The 15,183-nt window shown below is 45.8% G+C and overlaps 1 protein-coding gene across 1 annotated transcript; it reads left to right on the plus strand.

The window, feature by feature from the left end:
* On the plus strand, positions 4,745 to 7,396 carry LOC8073019 (G-type lectin S-receptor-like serine/threonine-protein kinase At2g19130). Its single transcript, XM_021462839.1, has one exon. The coding sequence runs from the start codon at positions 4,824 to 4,826 to the stop codon at positions 7,209 to 7,211; it is 2,388 nt and encodes a 795-aa protein (XP_021318514.1). The 5' UTR covers positions 4,745 to 4,823; the 3' UTR covers positions 7,212 to 7,396.

Here is a 15,183-nt window from a genome sequence, read left to right on the forward strand (position 1 = left end):
GGTGTAATATTGCAGTCGCAGCTAGAGGAGTTGCGGGCCAGGCAGGACGAGCTGCAGGAGGCTCATCGACGAGAGCTGGCGGCCGAGCTGGCGGCCAGAGACGAGGCCCATCGGCGCCACATGGAGGCACAGCAGCAGCACACGCAGCGTCAGATCTCGGACCTAGTCGGATACTTCCAGTCCATCCAGAGCTCTACAGCGCCTCCGCTGCCTGCCTCGCTCTTCGCTTCAGCCCCTGTTCCTGCCCCTGTAGGCAGTCCGGTGAGTGTATATATGTTTGTCTATTGCTTTGGCTTGTGCGGCCGTCCTGCAGATACTAATGAGTTCGCTTTTATATTATGTAGCATCAGTCGTGGGGTTCGAATCGACCCCTTCTCCAGGCAGTGGGTGGCAGGTTACTACTTATGGCCACCCAAGTACGCAGCACACGTGGCCTGGTGCCCATCCGCAGCACGGCCACCCCGGGTTGTCCGGCAGCCCTCCTCCGTGCCCCGGGTACTCGTACCCGTACCCGTCGGTGCCAGGGCAGGCCATGTGGGCGCCGTGGGCAGGTGCGAGCTCTCCACACCCTGGGGGGCACTCACCCTGGTCGGCTTGGCCAGATGGGGGCTCGGGACACGACGGAGGCCACGGCGACGACAGGTCAGAGTCACAGCACTAGGGGTGAGGCGCTAGCGACTTCGAGGAGTGATATTCATGTGGACTTGTGGTTTATGTTATGAACTTGTGGTTTATGTTATGAACTTATGGTTTATGTTGGACGTAATGTTAGATTTGTCATATCTATGTGGATTTGTGATATCTGTGGACTTCGATATGTTTCATGTGTGATATATATGTGGATTGTGATATAGACAAAGGGATTTGTGATATATATATATACATATGTGGCTGTGCATGTAAAAAACAGAGAAAAAACAAAAAACAAAAGTAAATTCCCAGCTTTGCCGAGAGCCTGGATGGCTGGCACTCGGCAAAGATAGAAAGCCGGGTTCAGAAGATTTACAGCTTTGCCGAGAGCCTCGCTGTCTGGCTCTCGGCAAAGGCTGTCTTTGCCGAGAGCCTTCATGCAGGGCTCTCGGCAAAGACCTCCTTTGCCGAGAGCCAGCCTGGCAGGCTCTCGGCAAAGGCTTTTTTTTAAAAAAAAAAAATCTTTGCCGAGAGCCTGCCAGCACGGCTCTCGGCAAAGACGACGTCAATATTGACGTTTCTCGACGGCGCCGTAGGCTTTGCCGAGGGCTATTCTGGCCCTCGGCAAAGTCTTTGCCGAGAGCCACGTGGCAGGCTCTCGGCAAAGCCTTTGCCGAGGGCTTTTTGGCCTTTGCCGAGGGCTCTCGGCTCTCGGCAAAGAAGCCGGATCCAGTAGTGCGAAGTGGTTCATCTCTTATTCTGTTGGATGTTGACTTGTCCAAACTCGGAATTATAAACGGGCATGGAACGGCCAACACTTCCCCAATCCCAGTGACGTTAGAAGTTATTCGACCAGTGCTATATGTCGCATACTCTATGATCAAGGGCTAAGTAAACTAATGTTGATTGGATCAGGCTTCGGTCAACTACTGGACAGCCTTTGCATAGGTGCAGTTGGCCACCATTATGCGTGTGTGATTCTGGCTGGCGCCTGCCGCCTTCTAGTAATTGTCCAGGCTGCTAGCAACGGCTGCTAGCAACGCACTAGAAAATGAGTTCTCTAGCAGAAAGTCAACCACTTTCCGTTTACTGAAAGTATATATATGTCCAGGCTGCTAGCAATGGCTGCTAACAACGCACTAGAAAATGAGTTCTCTAGCCGAACGTCAACCGTTATCCGTTTACTGAAAGTATACTAGAAGATGAGAAACGGAACACCTAATAATCATTTGTTGTTACTTTCATTCTCATTAGTAGCATGAGCATCACCTCAGAAGAGGACAAGCAGCATCAATTGATCATATTACGTTGACAGACAGTATTAGTAGTCTGGAAGATGAGAAAAGAAACAAGTATAACATTTTTTCTCAATCATGCCAAAGGTTTGCGCGTTTTTGTATTAACTATTAAGGTAGAGAAAAGTTCAATACAACATGCCTTAGTGGCGCCCTAGGGTGCCAAAAGAGATTGTACGTGGACACTCTGATCCTTCCTAGTGTCCTGCAAGATATGTTATTACATTGGATAATGAACTAGCGCTGCCGACTAGGAGGCCTATTCCCAGACCTTCGAGTGGCGGCGGCGCTGCCTGCGCCCGCCCACCTCATTGTCCGCTGGGAACAACTTACACAGCACTTGCATATCAGTGGGGTCACCATTAAGATATCTTTGTATGCCTTTAGGGTCAACGTCAATGGAGATGGCATCTCGCGGGTTAGTCCCATGCGCTTCATGACAAGGTACTCACATCACTTCGGCACCAGGATATAAGATATGCTCTACGCCGCTATCCGCTTGCTCCACATGGGGAGCATGGGCGGTGGATGATCGTCGTGGCTTCAACCAACTTCGGGCAGCTCCAGTAGTGTCGTCGTCATATCCGCATCACCGTATAGCTGGGGTGCGCACAGCAGGTGGAGGCCAGACTCAACCAGAGGAGGGAGAAAAGGGCCAATGGCTTTGGGTCGGGAGCCTATGGTGGTGGCACCGAGAAGGAGGCGGCTCATCCGACCGAGGCGGATCCGTGGCCGGAAATGGCAGTGGAGGCGGGGCTTTGTGAGGGTCATGGAAGGAATGGAGGGGGAAGGAGAGGGGGAGGGGTCGCCGGTGTCTAGGTCGCAGCCAGTGGCGGTGCCACCGCGTGCTGGGGATCGACAGCCACCAGGTGGCGTCCTCTCTATCGGGCAAAGAGGGAAAGACAACTATAATAATTATTTGTTGTTATTTCATTATAATTAGTAGCATGGGCACCAGCTCGAAGACGACAAGCAGAATCAATTGCTTGACTTCACTCTTTAGTCATCAGGCTTCTACTCCCAAAATAAATATATTTTCTAGAGTTATTCAAAGTTAAACTATCTTAAGTTTGTCCAAATTCATAGAAAAGAACACAAATAGTTATGACACAAAAATCATTAAATACATCATAAAATATTTTTTCATTATACATATTTGGTGTCATAGATGTTTGTACTCTTCTATACAAAATTGGTCAAATTTAAAATAGTTTAACTTAGGACCACACTTAGAGTTGATTTATTTCTAGGATGAGGAATATTTTCTCTCACAAACATATATGAAAGCTTTGCACATCAATTTTTACTCACAGAGGGTCTCAAAGTTGACCAAATTTGTCACATATATAGTGTATGTTACTCAAGAAGTGTAAAAAAAAGATTGTAGGTGATGCTCTATTATCTAAAAAGAGAAGGAAGATAGGTCATAACTTGCACTGTATGCCAACAGTAGTTTTCTATTTTTTTGAGCTAGTCGTTGAAGATACGACGACAGCACTAAGGCCCATTGAAGATGAAAAAAATTTAGTGTCACATCAGATGTGTCGGAAAGATATCGGGAAGGGTTTAGAAACTAATAAAAAAATAAATTACATAGCTCGTCTGGAAACTACAAGATAAATCAATTAAGCATAATTAATCTATCATTAGCACATATCGATTACTGTAGCACTTAAGACTAATCATAGACTAAGATTAAAAGATTTGTCTCGCTATTCTCAACCAAACTGTAATTAGTTTTTTATTCACATTTAATGTTCCATGCATGTGTCCAAAGATTCGATGGGATGGATAAAAAATTTTTTGGTGGGGAACTAAACAGGGCCTAAGATCTTGTTTAGTTCCTAAATTTTTTCAAGATTCTCCGTCACATCGAATCTTGCGGCAAATGCATGAAGCATTAAATATAGATGAAAATAAAAACTAATTACACAGTTTGTCTGTAAATCGCGAGACAAATCTTTTGACTTTAGTTAGTTTATGATTGGACAATATTTGCCACAAACAAACGAAAGTACTACAATAGCGAAATCCAAAAATTTTTGCAAACTGAACCAGGCCTAAGATTGCTTATTAATGCAAGGCTGACTTTAGGCCTTGTTTAGTTCTCAAAATTGTTTGGGTTGAGATACTGTAGCACTTTCGTTTTTATTTGACAAACATTGATCAATCATGGAGTAACTAGGTTTAAAAAATTCATCTCGTGATTTATAGGCATACTGTATAATTAGTTTTTATTTTTATCTATATTTAATGCTCTATGCATGTGCCGCAAGATTCGATGTAACGGGAAATTTTGAAAAAAAAAATTGTTTTTTGGTGTTGTATAAACATAGGTGCAGTTCGCCATCATTCCGTTTGGCTGACAGTACTAGAAGATGGGAAAAGAAACACCTGATAATTATTTATTGTTATTTATTTTCATGCTTTTTTATGAAACAGGAGGGGTCGAGCCCCTACTGAAATTTTATATTAACAAGGAGGAACAAAGTTATACAACGCCAGGTTCAAGAAACATAAAAGGAAAGGAAAAAATAGCAAGTATTACACAAAACCTTCTAGCCATTGATCTATACGAGGAGTGTTACTTGTTTTCATTCTTCATTAGTAGCATGGGCACCACTTCAGAACAGGACATGCAGCATCATCATTTGATCAGAAAAGCCTGACTCTACTCCCCAGTCATCGGTCTCACAGTGTGTTTCTCAAGAAATGTTAAGGAAAAAAATTGAGATAGCGACAGCACTAAGATGGGCCACGACCCTATTTAGCTTCTTGCCCCCACCAACAAGCTTGCTATACCAGCTTCAATTCCTTCTCTCCGATCCCTTCTCTCCTCAAACAAAACTTGGTTCTCTCCCGTTGATCGATCTCCCTGCTCCGCCATTTATCTCTGCCATGCATCTTCTCCGTCCTTTTGTTCTCTCTCTGGTCCTTTTTGTCATCCTGCACGCACCCCCGCCCTCCGCCGCCACAGACACACTCCGACCAGGCCATGTGCTTGCCGGCGGCGAGAAGCTTGTCTCGGCCAACGGCAAGTTCGCGCTCGGCTTCTTCCAAACAAAGAGCTCATCCTCATCCTCCCAAAACTCCTACCTCGGCATATGGTTCGACAAGGTCCCCGTGGTGACCCCAGTGTGGTCAGCCAACAGGGACAATCCACTCTCCAATTCCACTTCGCCGGAGCTCATCATTTCCAGCGACGGCAACCTGGTTGTCCTAGATCAGGGCACCACCATCTGGTCTACCCGGGCAAACACAACGACCAATGACACCGTCGCTGTGCTCTTGGGCACTGGCAACCTTGTCCTACGGAGCTCCTCCAACTCTTCGCTCATATTCTGGGAAAGCTTCGACTACCCGACAGACACCCATCTACCTGGTGTAAAGATCGGATGGAACAAGGTCACCGGCTTGAACCGTGGGCTTGTTTCGAGGAAGAATTCCATCGATCTGTCTTCAGGTATATACTCCACGAGGATGGACCACGATGGGATTGTCAGGATGCTATGGAACTCATCTATTGTGTATTGGTCTAGCACGTGGAATGGTAGATTCTTCAGTGCGATACCAGAGATGTCTGCAGGCCTAGGTACCGGTGGTATAGCCAATTATACCTTCATCAACAACGACCAAGAGCTTTACTTCACCTACAACATATTTGATGACAGCATAATCATACGCACTACGCTTCTAGTCTCTGGTCAAAACCGAGCGAGCGTTTGGACAGGGCAGGCTTGGATGACAGTGAACAACCTTCCAGCACGTCAATGTGATGTGTATGCTGTTTGTGGCCCTTTCACGGTCTGCACTTCAAATGCAGATCCTTATTGCAGTTGCATGAAGGGATTCTCTGTAAGATCACCTGCGGATTGGGAGACAGAGAACAGAACAGGCGGGTGCATCAGAAATACTCCACTGAAGAAGTGTCGCGCTGATGATGGAAACAAAACAGGTATGGCAGACAAATTCTACTCTATGCCAGGCATTAGGTTGCCCCAGAATGGCAAGATCATGCCAAATGCATCAAGCGCCGAAGAATGCGCACGAGTTTGTTTGAGTATTTGTTCTTGCACTGCATATTCATATGGAAAAAATGGTTGCTCTATCTGGCATGATGAGTTACTTAATGTAGCTACTGACGGTAATGAAGAAATGATTTACCTTCGCCTTGCTGCAGTAGAGTTAGAGAGCGGGAAAGGCAATAGGAGTGGCATGGTCATTGGTGTTTCCGTTGGCACAAGCATTGCTGCTTTGGCTTTTATTCTCATCATACTGATTTGGAGGAGAAAAGGGAAGTGGTCTAAACCCGTAGTAGACAATGATAATGGTAGTGTTGGCATAATTGCATTCAAATATTCTGACTTGCAAGATGCAACAAAAAAATTCTCGGAGAAGCTAGGTGCGGGTGGTTTTGGTTCTGTATTTAAGGGGTGCCTAAGTGGGTCGATTGCCATAGCAGTGAAAAGGCTCGATGGCGCTCGACAAGGAGAGAAGCAATTCAGGGCAGAAGTAAATTCAATTGGAATCATCCAACATATAAATTTAGTGAAATTGGTCGGATTTTGCTGTGAAAGTGATAAGAGGTTACTTGTGTATGAGCACATGCCAAATGGCTCCCTGGATTCTCATCTATTCGAAAGTTATGGTACAACTTTAGATTGGAACATTAGATACAAAATAGCTATTGGAGTTGCTAGAGGTCTAGCATACTTGCACCATGGTTGTCGAGACTGCATCATACACTGTGACATCAAACCACAGAACATACTTCTGGATGCATCATTTGTTCCAAAAATCGCAGATTTTGGAATGGCAAAGTTTCTTGGGAGGGATTTCAGCCATGTTGTGACTACAATGCGAGGAACTATCGGATATCTTGCTCCAGAATGGATCAGTGGAACACCTATTACTCCCAAAGTTGATGTTTATAGCTATGGGATGGTCTTGCTAGAGATCATATCAGGAAAGAGGAACTCTATTCAACATTCATCTAGTGATATTGAAGGCCAAGGTGACTATCTACCTGTGCAAGTTGCACACAAGCTTGTCCATGGAGACATTTTGAGCATTGTGGATGCAAACTTGCATGGCGAAGTGAACATGGCAGAAGTTGAAAGGGTTTGCAAAATCGCATGTTGGTGCATCCAAGATCGTGAGTTTGATCGGCCCACAATGATTGAGGTGGTACAATTTCTCGAGGGAATATGCGAACCAGAAATTCCTCCAATGCCAAAGCTACTCTATGCTGTTGCCGTAGGTGGCTCATATCAGTCGGGAGAGTAATTTGTAGCTTTTCAGCAAATTCAACAATCCATGAAATGTCTATCAGTTGTTATGCAATTAAATTTGTTTTCTGTAACATGTAATATTTTGTCTTGTGGTGTATTAGACAAATCTGTTTTTTGTGTAACATGTAATATTTCTACATACCCTAAGATATGTAACATGTCGGGCTTCAATGTGCCAATATGTCCTGTCATACAAATAAAGTTAGTAACTGTGTCTCATAAACTGGCCTCTATGTACCCCACGTTGACTATCAACAATTATTGTTATTAACACCCAAACCTTCTATTAGGATAATTGTATAGCCTAGCTTCTTGTACCACATGTTGTCCTTGTAGTACAAGTTGTACTCCCTCTGTACATAGATATATATACATATGAAAGGCACCCCCCACCCACACACACACACACACACACAACGGGTGCATGGTGATTCCCCCAATACCTTACTAAATGGTATCAAAGACTTGGGCCTAGGTAACAAATCACTACCAAAATAAAACACTTGCATCTTATCCCACATGAGAACCAAGTAACAAAGCATAGACTTTCTGAACAAAAGAAACAGAGACAGGTAAGGGGAGGGGAGGGGAGCAAGGGACGGACATGGACCAGTTCAGAGGCTGGTGTAGGGATCACAGGTGTCGCGTCACGTGTGGCTTGGCGAGGTCGTCTGACGGCGGATGAGACGAGCTTGGAGTTGGGCGTCGTAGAAGCCGGGTTCCGCGGCGACCTAGTCCTCCACCTGCTGCACATGAGTGCGGCTTGATCGTCGCGTGCGGCTTGGCGAGGTCGTCCGGTGGCGGGTGAGACGAGCTTGGAGTTGGGCATCGTAGAAGTCGGGTTCCGCGACGACCTCCACCTGCTGTGCCATGGGCAGATGACCGGGGCAGGGCCATGCAACGCCGAAGTAGGGCTTTACGTTGCCGGATCTGCACGTCGTCGAGGCGAATCCGGAGCCGAGCTCGCTGGCCGGCGTGGAGGTTGTCGCTGGAAGCCAACCTCGACACAAGCATGGCAGGGGCTGTGGTTCCTTGTGGAGAGGGGAGGCGGCGTGGGAGGAATTGTTTTTGACCGCATGTTGACCACGGGAGTCCGGCGTTTTTTCCTAAGCGACGTAATTACAGAGGCAGGCCGATTAGTTAGTGGAGACGATAACATTTGACTCTTTTTAGTTGTAGAGATACGTGTATATACTCGATCTCTACACGGAATTGCACCGGCGTACCCTGTAGCTCCACCACTGGTTGTAGGTAACTTGCTTATCTTACTTGTCCTAAACTTTCATGATTTTAGGACAACAGGTCTAGCTAAGAGTTATAGCATATCTGAGTACGGGCACATACAAACTGACTAAGGATGCAGATAGAGTGAGAAATATCCCAACAAGTTGACGAAAGCAACTAGGATCATCAAGAGGCTCACCGTCACATATTCACACTTCAAGGTTTTTACCCTAATCTGTTGTGAGAGGTAGGTGTTATGGCCATGGCTAAATGGTGGTTGCGAGTATGTGTAAATACTTGTGTTAATAGTGAGTTCGTGTTGCTATAACAAGTTATTGTTGCCACCATTATTCTAATGATGGTTTTGCGATTAGTTTTCAATATGACCACGAACTAATTGTGTTGCCATGCTATATATTGCAACGAAAAAAATGATCCGTTGCATCACAAGGTTCTATTTCTACCGATTACATATGTTGCAATGTTGGATCTCATTGCAAGTATTAGGGTCTGTTTGGTAGAGGTCACAATAGCTTCATGAGCTGTTGTGTGAGCTGTTTTTTTTTTGCCAAACACTTATTTTCAAAACAGCTTCATAGATGAAGTTGTTTTTCCTCTTCTCTCACAAAGACATAAGTTGAGATGAAGCTGGAAAAAAGTAGCTTATTGCAGCTTCTCCCTCATTTCTCTCTCTCAACTATGCATGAAGTAGTTGATGAAGCTATTTTGTCAAATACTTTCTCCAAAACAGCTCAGCTTCATCTAGAAAGTCACTCATGAAGCTATTTTCTAAAAAAGCAGTTTTACTAGTGAAGTTGAGCTGTGCCAAACAAGCCCCTTAGTTGTATTGCCACACAAGTTTGTTCGTGGGCCTTACATAATCCTACACATGAACCAAATGCAAAAAAGGGGTTAGGCTAAATAACCAACCACCAAGCAGACGAGGCGCCGTCGTGTAACCTTGCACCAGCATCTCCCACCCGCCTGATAAACGCTGCCACCACCAAGGCACCAACCAACACATGGCGTTGCCCAACAGTTGCTGCCCCTGAGAAACACATGTTGCCACCGCCCTAATACATACGCTGCCGATCGCGCCCAGCCAGCACCATTCTGTGTAGTAGTGTGTACTGCTATATAAGTATATAATCTGTCCTTGAGAGTGCGATACCAAGTTTATTAGTCTCTTACTTGTAATCATCAGCCATTTGAATATTATGAGACTATTTCAACAGCTCATGTTTGCCTTCATAAGTACAAGGTGCATAGACAGTTGTTAGAGCGTGAGAAGCCAGCTATAACCATTGTGCAAAAAAAAAAAAAAAAAAAAAAAAAAAAAAAAAAAAACTCGAACCCGCGGGATAAGACAGTTCCGGGTATTATGCTTTAGAAGAAGATCTTCTCACACGCATCGAGAAAATTCTTGAACCTCTACCCCACCCATACACAGATGTGGATTCCAGTCACATGGCATATATAATTCTGTTGGATGTTGACTTGTCCAAACTCGGAATTATAAACGGGCATGGAACGGCCAATACTTCCCAATCCCAGTGACGTTAGAAGTTCATTCCACCAGACCTATGTTGCATACTCTATGATTAAGGGCTAAGTAAACTAATGTTGATTGGATCAGGCTTCGGTCAACTACTGGACAGCCGCCTTTGCATAGGTGCAGCTGGCCACCATTATGCGTACGTGTGTGATTCTGGCTGGCGCCTTCTAATAATTGTCCAGGCTGCTAGCAACGCACTAGAAAATGAGTTCTCCAGCAGAAAGTCAACCACTTTCCGTTTACTGAAAGTATATATATGTCCAGGCTGCTAGCAACGCACTAGCCGAACGTCAACCGTTATCCGTTTACTGAAAGTATACTAGAAGATGAGATACGGAACACCTAATAATCATTTGTCGTTACTCATTAGTAGCATGAGCATCACCTCAGAAGAGGACAAGCAGCATCAATTGATCATATTACGTTGACTGACAGTATTAGTAGTCTGGAAGATGCGAAAAGAAACAACTATAACAATTTTTCTCAATCATGCCAAAGGTTTGCGTGTTTTTGTATTAACTATTAAGGTAGAGAAAAGTTCAATACAACACGCCTTAGTGGCGCCCTAGGGTGTCAAAAGAGATTGTACATGGACACTCAGATCCTTTCTAGTGTCCTGCAAGATATGTTATTACATTGGATAATGAACTAGCGCTGCCGACTAGGAGGCCTGTTCCCAGACCTTCGAGTGGCGGCGGCACTGCTTGCGCCTGCCCACCTCATTGTCCGCTGGGAACAACTTACGCAGTACTTGCATATCAGTGGTCACCATTAAGATATCTTTGTATGCCTTTAGGGTCAACGTCAATGGAGATGGCATCTCGCGGGTTAGTCCCATACGCTTCATCACAAGGTACTCACATCGCTTTGGCACTAGGATATAAGATATGCTCTACGCGCTATTCGCTTGCTCCACATGGGGAGCATGGGCGGTGGATGATCGTCGTGGCTTCAACCAACTTCGGGCAGCTCTAGGAGTGTCGGCTCCCTCCTCTTTATGATTCACTCGGTGAAGCACTTGAGGCGCCCCGAGCATGTTAGAGGAGATGGAGTACCATTGACATCATCCATGACAGCCATGACTGTCGCACATCACAGGGTGGCTGCCCAACCAGCACTGGGTCTAAGAGTGTCTCGTCATCCATGACATCGGACTATCCTGCCTGTGGCAGCATGACTCTTGGCAACACTACTTAGGCGACATCGAAGGCAAGTTCGTTGTCCACTAGGCAGCCTTCACCAGAGAGCGGGTGTCCACTCGGGACGCGTCCTCTTCCTAACCGGCTATTGCCGAAGCTGGCGAGCACCCAGTCGGTGGTGCTCCTACTAGGCAACTCACAACAAGTGAGGCAGTGAGCTCCTCTAGCATAGGGCCGACCCACGTGGGAGCCTCCGCGCTTATGCACAGCTGAAAGGATCTAAGTGGCTAGAGAGGTGTGAATAGCCTAATTTAAAATTCTACAAGAATACTAGAGCAAAGAGGTTAGACAATAAGGGGTGCTAATGCAATTTTTCTCTAGACCTACAATACAACTACTAAACAACTAAGCTAGAGAGCAACCTAGGAAACTAAGAACAAACTCGTTATAACTACTGGCTATTGTACTAGCTACTCAAACAAACAAGCACTACAGTAGATATGTGAAAGTAAGTGCGAGAGCAGTAACCAATACCAAACTGGGCAAGTGTCAATAAAAAATTCCAAGAAACAATGTGACACAAAATATATCCCCATGGTTTGATTGCTTATCGGCAACCTACGTCGACGTTGTGGAGATATACTCACTTGGTCGCTCATGCGTTAATAGGCATCACACGTCCAGCCCACCACTTGGGCACCATAAGAACTAACACAAGAGAGGATCCACAAGCCACGATTCCACTAGAGTTGCCTTTCGTGATCTCGCGTACGGAATAGGCGCAAGAACCCTTCAGAAACACCATGATTGGAGTCGGCAACAATCACCAATGCCCGCTCAACAATCACCGCTGCTCCAAGCCGTGTAGGTGGCAGCAACCACCAAGATAAGAAACCCCACAGCAACATGATCACAAGTGCCACTAAATGCAGTCACTCAAGCAAATAGTCTTGGATCACTCCCAACTCACTTTGGATGGTCAACACATGAGCTAGATGAGTGGTAAAGGCTTGAGTATGCTCACAAGGTGTATCACTACATTATGGAGCCAAGAGCACCTCCCCAAGCCACCCAAGTGCCTTAAATAGAGCCCAAGAACTCCAACTAGTTGTTGCCACACTCAGTCGGCGGTCAGACTCATTTGCACGGGTCATCAAACCACTTTGGGTCTAGTTCGATGCCATGCACACCCACTCAAGAGATGCCATGCCTCTTGCTCAAATCAAGTCGACCATTGGAGCCCCAACAGCCCTCTACCTGTGCTTGCAATAACACCATTGGACTACGCTAGAGCACCAGTCCGACCACTTTGTGCCAATGTCCGACGCCTAACAGAGAGGTCTAGAGAGTGTAGATTAAGTTGAACTTTGGTCTAGTCGATGAGTGGTTTGACTCCCACAAACTTTTCACCATGTGTCAAGCTTGTGCACTGCCTTTGCTAGGTTTGGGGTTGGACTGGTGAATAGTGTCACCAACCAGTCTAACCACCTTGCTTACTTTGGTCCAACTCCCACAGTCGTGTCTTCTCCATAGTCGGACCATTGAGACCAACTAGTCCAACATTGCTCGCTAAGGTCTAACTCAGCTAGAAGCATTGAGCTGCCTAGGGTCTTGACTCACATTGACCCAAGGCTAGGCCTCTACTTCTTCCTTTTCCAAATGCAACTCTTTACACGTGCTCTCATGTTCCAACATAGAAGTGTCCCAAACACTTGCGCACGTGTGTTAGCATTTTCTAAGGGTTTGTTAGCACTCACTAGGTCCTAGTGCATATGCAATGATCACTTCATCTAGTGGCACTTGATAACTTCAATTACCATGAGTTTTCCCCTTTTCATAGTACAACTATTTATCCTAAACCTGATTACGCACTCTATTGCATATTGACTAGAAAAACAAAAGCTCTATCTTATACCTTTGCCTTGAGCTTCATAGGTTTTTGTTTTTGTTTTTCATCTTTTCCAAATATGGAGCATTTGATCACTATCTCATGGCCATCTCAATCGCCTTGAGTGCCATCTAGTTCCACCATGGATGTGGACCTACATATTTCATACATAGCACTTAGAGCATAAGGTTAGTCCACTAGGTTTCATCAATTAGCCAAAACCAAACTATGACTTTCAATATCTCCAACACTAGTGTATTTGGCTCAGGGAAGCAAAGTGTAGCAGTAGTGGTAGTCGCATTATTGGCGTAGTCAACAGGCACGCCCAAGCCGATGTCCCCCACTTGCTTACTCCGATGTTGCCATCATTGTCATCAGGTCCTTGCCACCATGAGTAGAATGGCGTGGTCAGTCACCACCCTTTGTCACTAACATCACAACATGCTTGGGCTGCTTGTAGACCTTGGCAAGGTGCCAAAAGAGTTGTGGCAGCACAGACAACGTCGTGGCAACTTGTAGGTTGCTACTCAGTGTGAGTAGGAAAGGCAATAGAAACATCTATCTTGAAGCTCTATGGGGATCTTTCGGGAATGGAGAAGCTGCTTCTCAACCAAGATGGGCATAGGTTGTGTTTCATGATAGGAGAGGATCTACCACCACCCAACGGCATTGGGGTGAGGCTCGTCCATGGTGGCTGGGGTGAGGGCGAGTAGGGAGACAACCATAGATCAACTGAGGTGGTAGGCCGCACACCAGCTGAGGATGCGGTCTGCTTTGCTTCCTCTGCCTTTAGTCATGTGTGTGCTAATGGCACCGCCTCCCGCCATTGCCGCCCTGGCAGCCCACCTTGGTAACCACGTGTGCCGTTGACGATGATGGATCAAAGTCGAGCTCGTGCAAGCAACGGTGATGTCGTCTATGGCTATAGTTGTCAACGAGCAGCATTGAGGTAGGGGTTTAGGGAGGTAGTGGATGACTGCTCTAATCTAAGGCAGACCCATTGTATTGGGGAGGTTGCGTGCATCGAGACCTAGGTTCGCTGGGATGGCCAGGCACACATTGGGCTGGCTGCATCGGCACTGCCAGCATGCTAGCAGGTGGCTATGCCGAGCTCTCTAGCGGAGGGAGGTGGGGGCAGCACATCTACAGACGCTAGTGGTCTTGGAATGGGCCCGCAATTGACGGTGATGGTCGGGCAGCCATCCCACGAGTGCCACTAGTGTCGTCGTCCGCATCACCGTATAGCTAGGGTGTGCATAGCACCGGAGGAGGGAGAAAAGGGTCAATGGCTTTGGGTCGGGAGCCGATGGTGGCGGCACCGGGAAGGGGGCGGCTCATCTGACCTAGGCAGATCTGTGGCCGGAAATGGCACCGGAGGCGGGGCTTTTGTGAGGGTCGTGGAGGGAATGGAGGGGGAAAGGGAGGGGGAGGGGGTCGCCGGTGTCTAGGTCATAGCCAGTGGAGGCGCCACCGTGTGCTGGGGACGGCCACCAGGTGGCGTCCTCTCTATCAGGCAAGAGGGGAAGACAACTATAATAATTATTTGTTGTTATTTCATTCTAATTAGTAGCATGGGCACCAGCTCGAAGACGACAATCAGAATCAATTGCTTGACTTCACTCTTTAGTCATCAGGCTTCTACTCCCAAAATAAATATATTTTCTAGAGTTATTCAAAGTTAAACTATTTTAAGTTTGTCCGAATTCATAGAAAAGAACACAAATATTTATGACACAAAAATCATTAAATACATCATAAAATATATTTTCATTATACATATTTGGTGTCATAGATGTTTGTACTCTTCTATACAAAATTGGTCAAATTTAAAATAGTTTAACTTAGGACCACACTTAGAGTTGATTTATTTCTAGGATGAGGAATATTTTTTCTCTCACAAACATATGAAAGCTTTGCACATCAATTTTTACTCATAGAGGGTCTCAAAGTTGACCAAATTTGTCACATATATAGTGTATGTTACTCAAGAAGTGTAAAAAAAGATTGTAGGAGATGCTCTATTATCTAAAAAGAGAAGGAAGATAGGTCATAACTTGCACCGTACGCCAACAGTAGTTTTCTATTTTTTTGAGCTAGTCGTTGCAGATACGACGACAGATTGCTTATTACTGCAAGGCTGCCTATGGGCCTTGTTTAGAGA

Source organism: Sorghum bicolor, chromosome 6, assembly GCF_000003195.3.
Source record: "Sorghum bicolor cultivar BTx623 chromosome 6, Sorghum_bicolor_NCBIv3, whole genome shotgun sequence".
NCBI classification, from domain to species: domain Eukaryota; kingdom Viridiplantae; phylum Streptophyta; class Magnoliopsida; order Poales; family Poaceae; genus Sorghum; species Sorghum bicolor.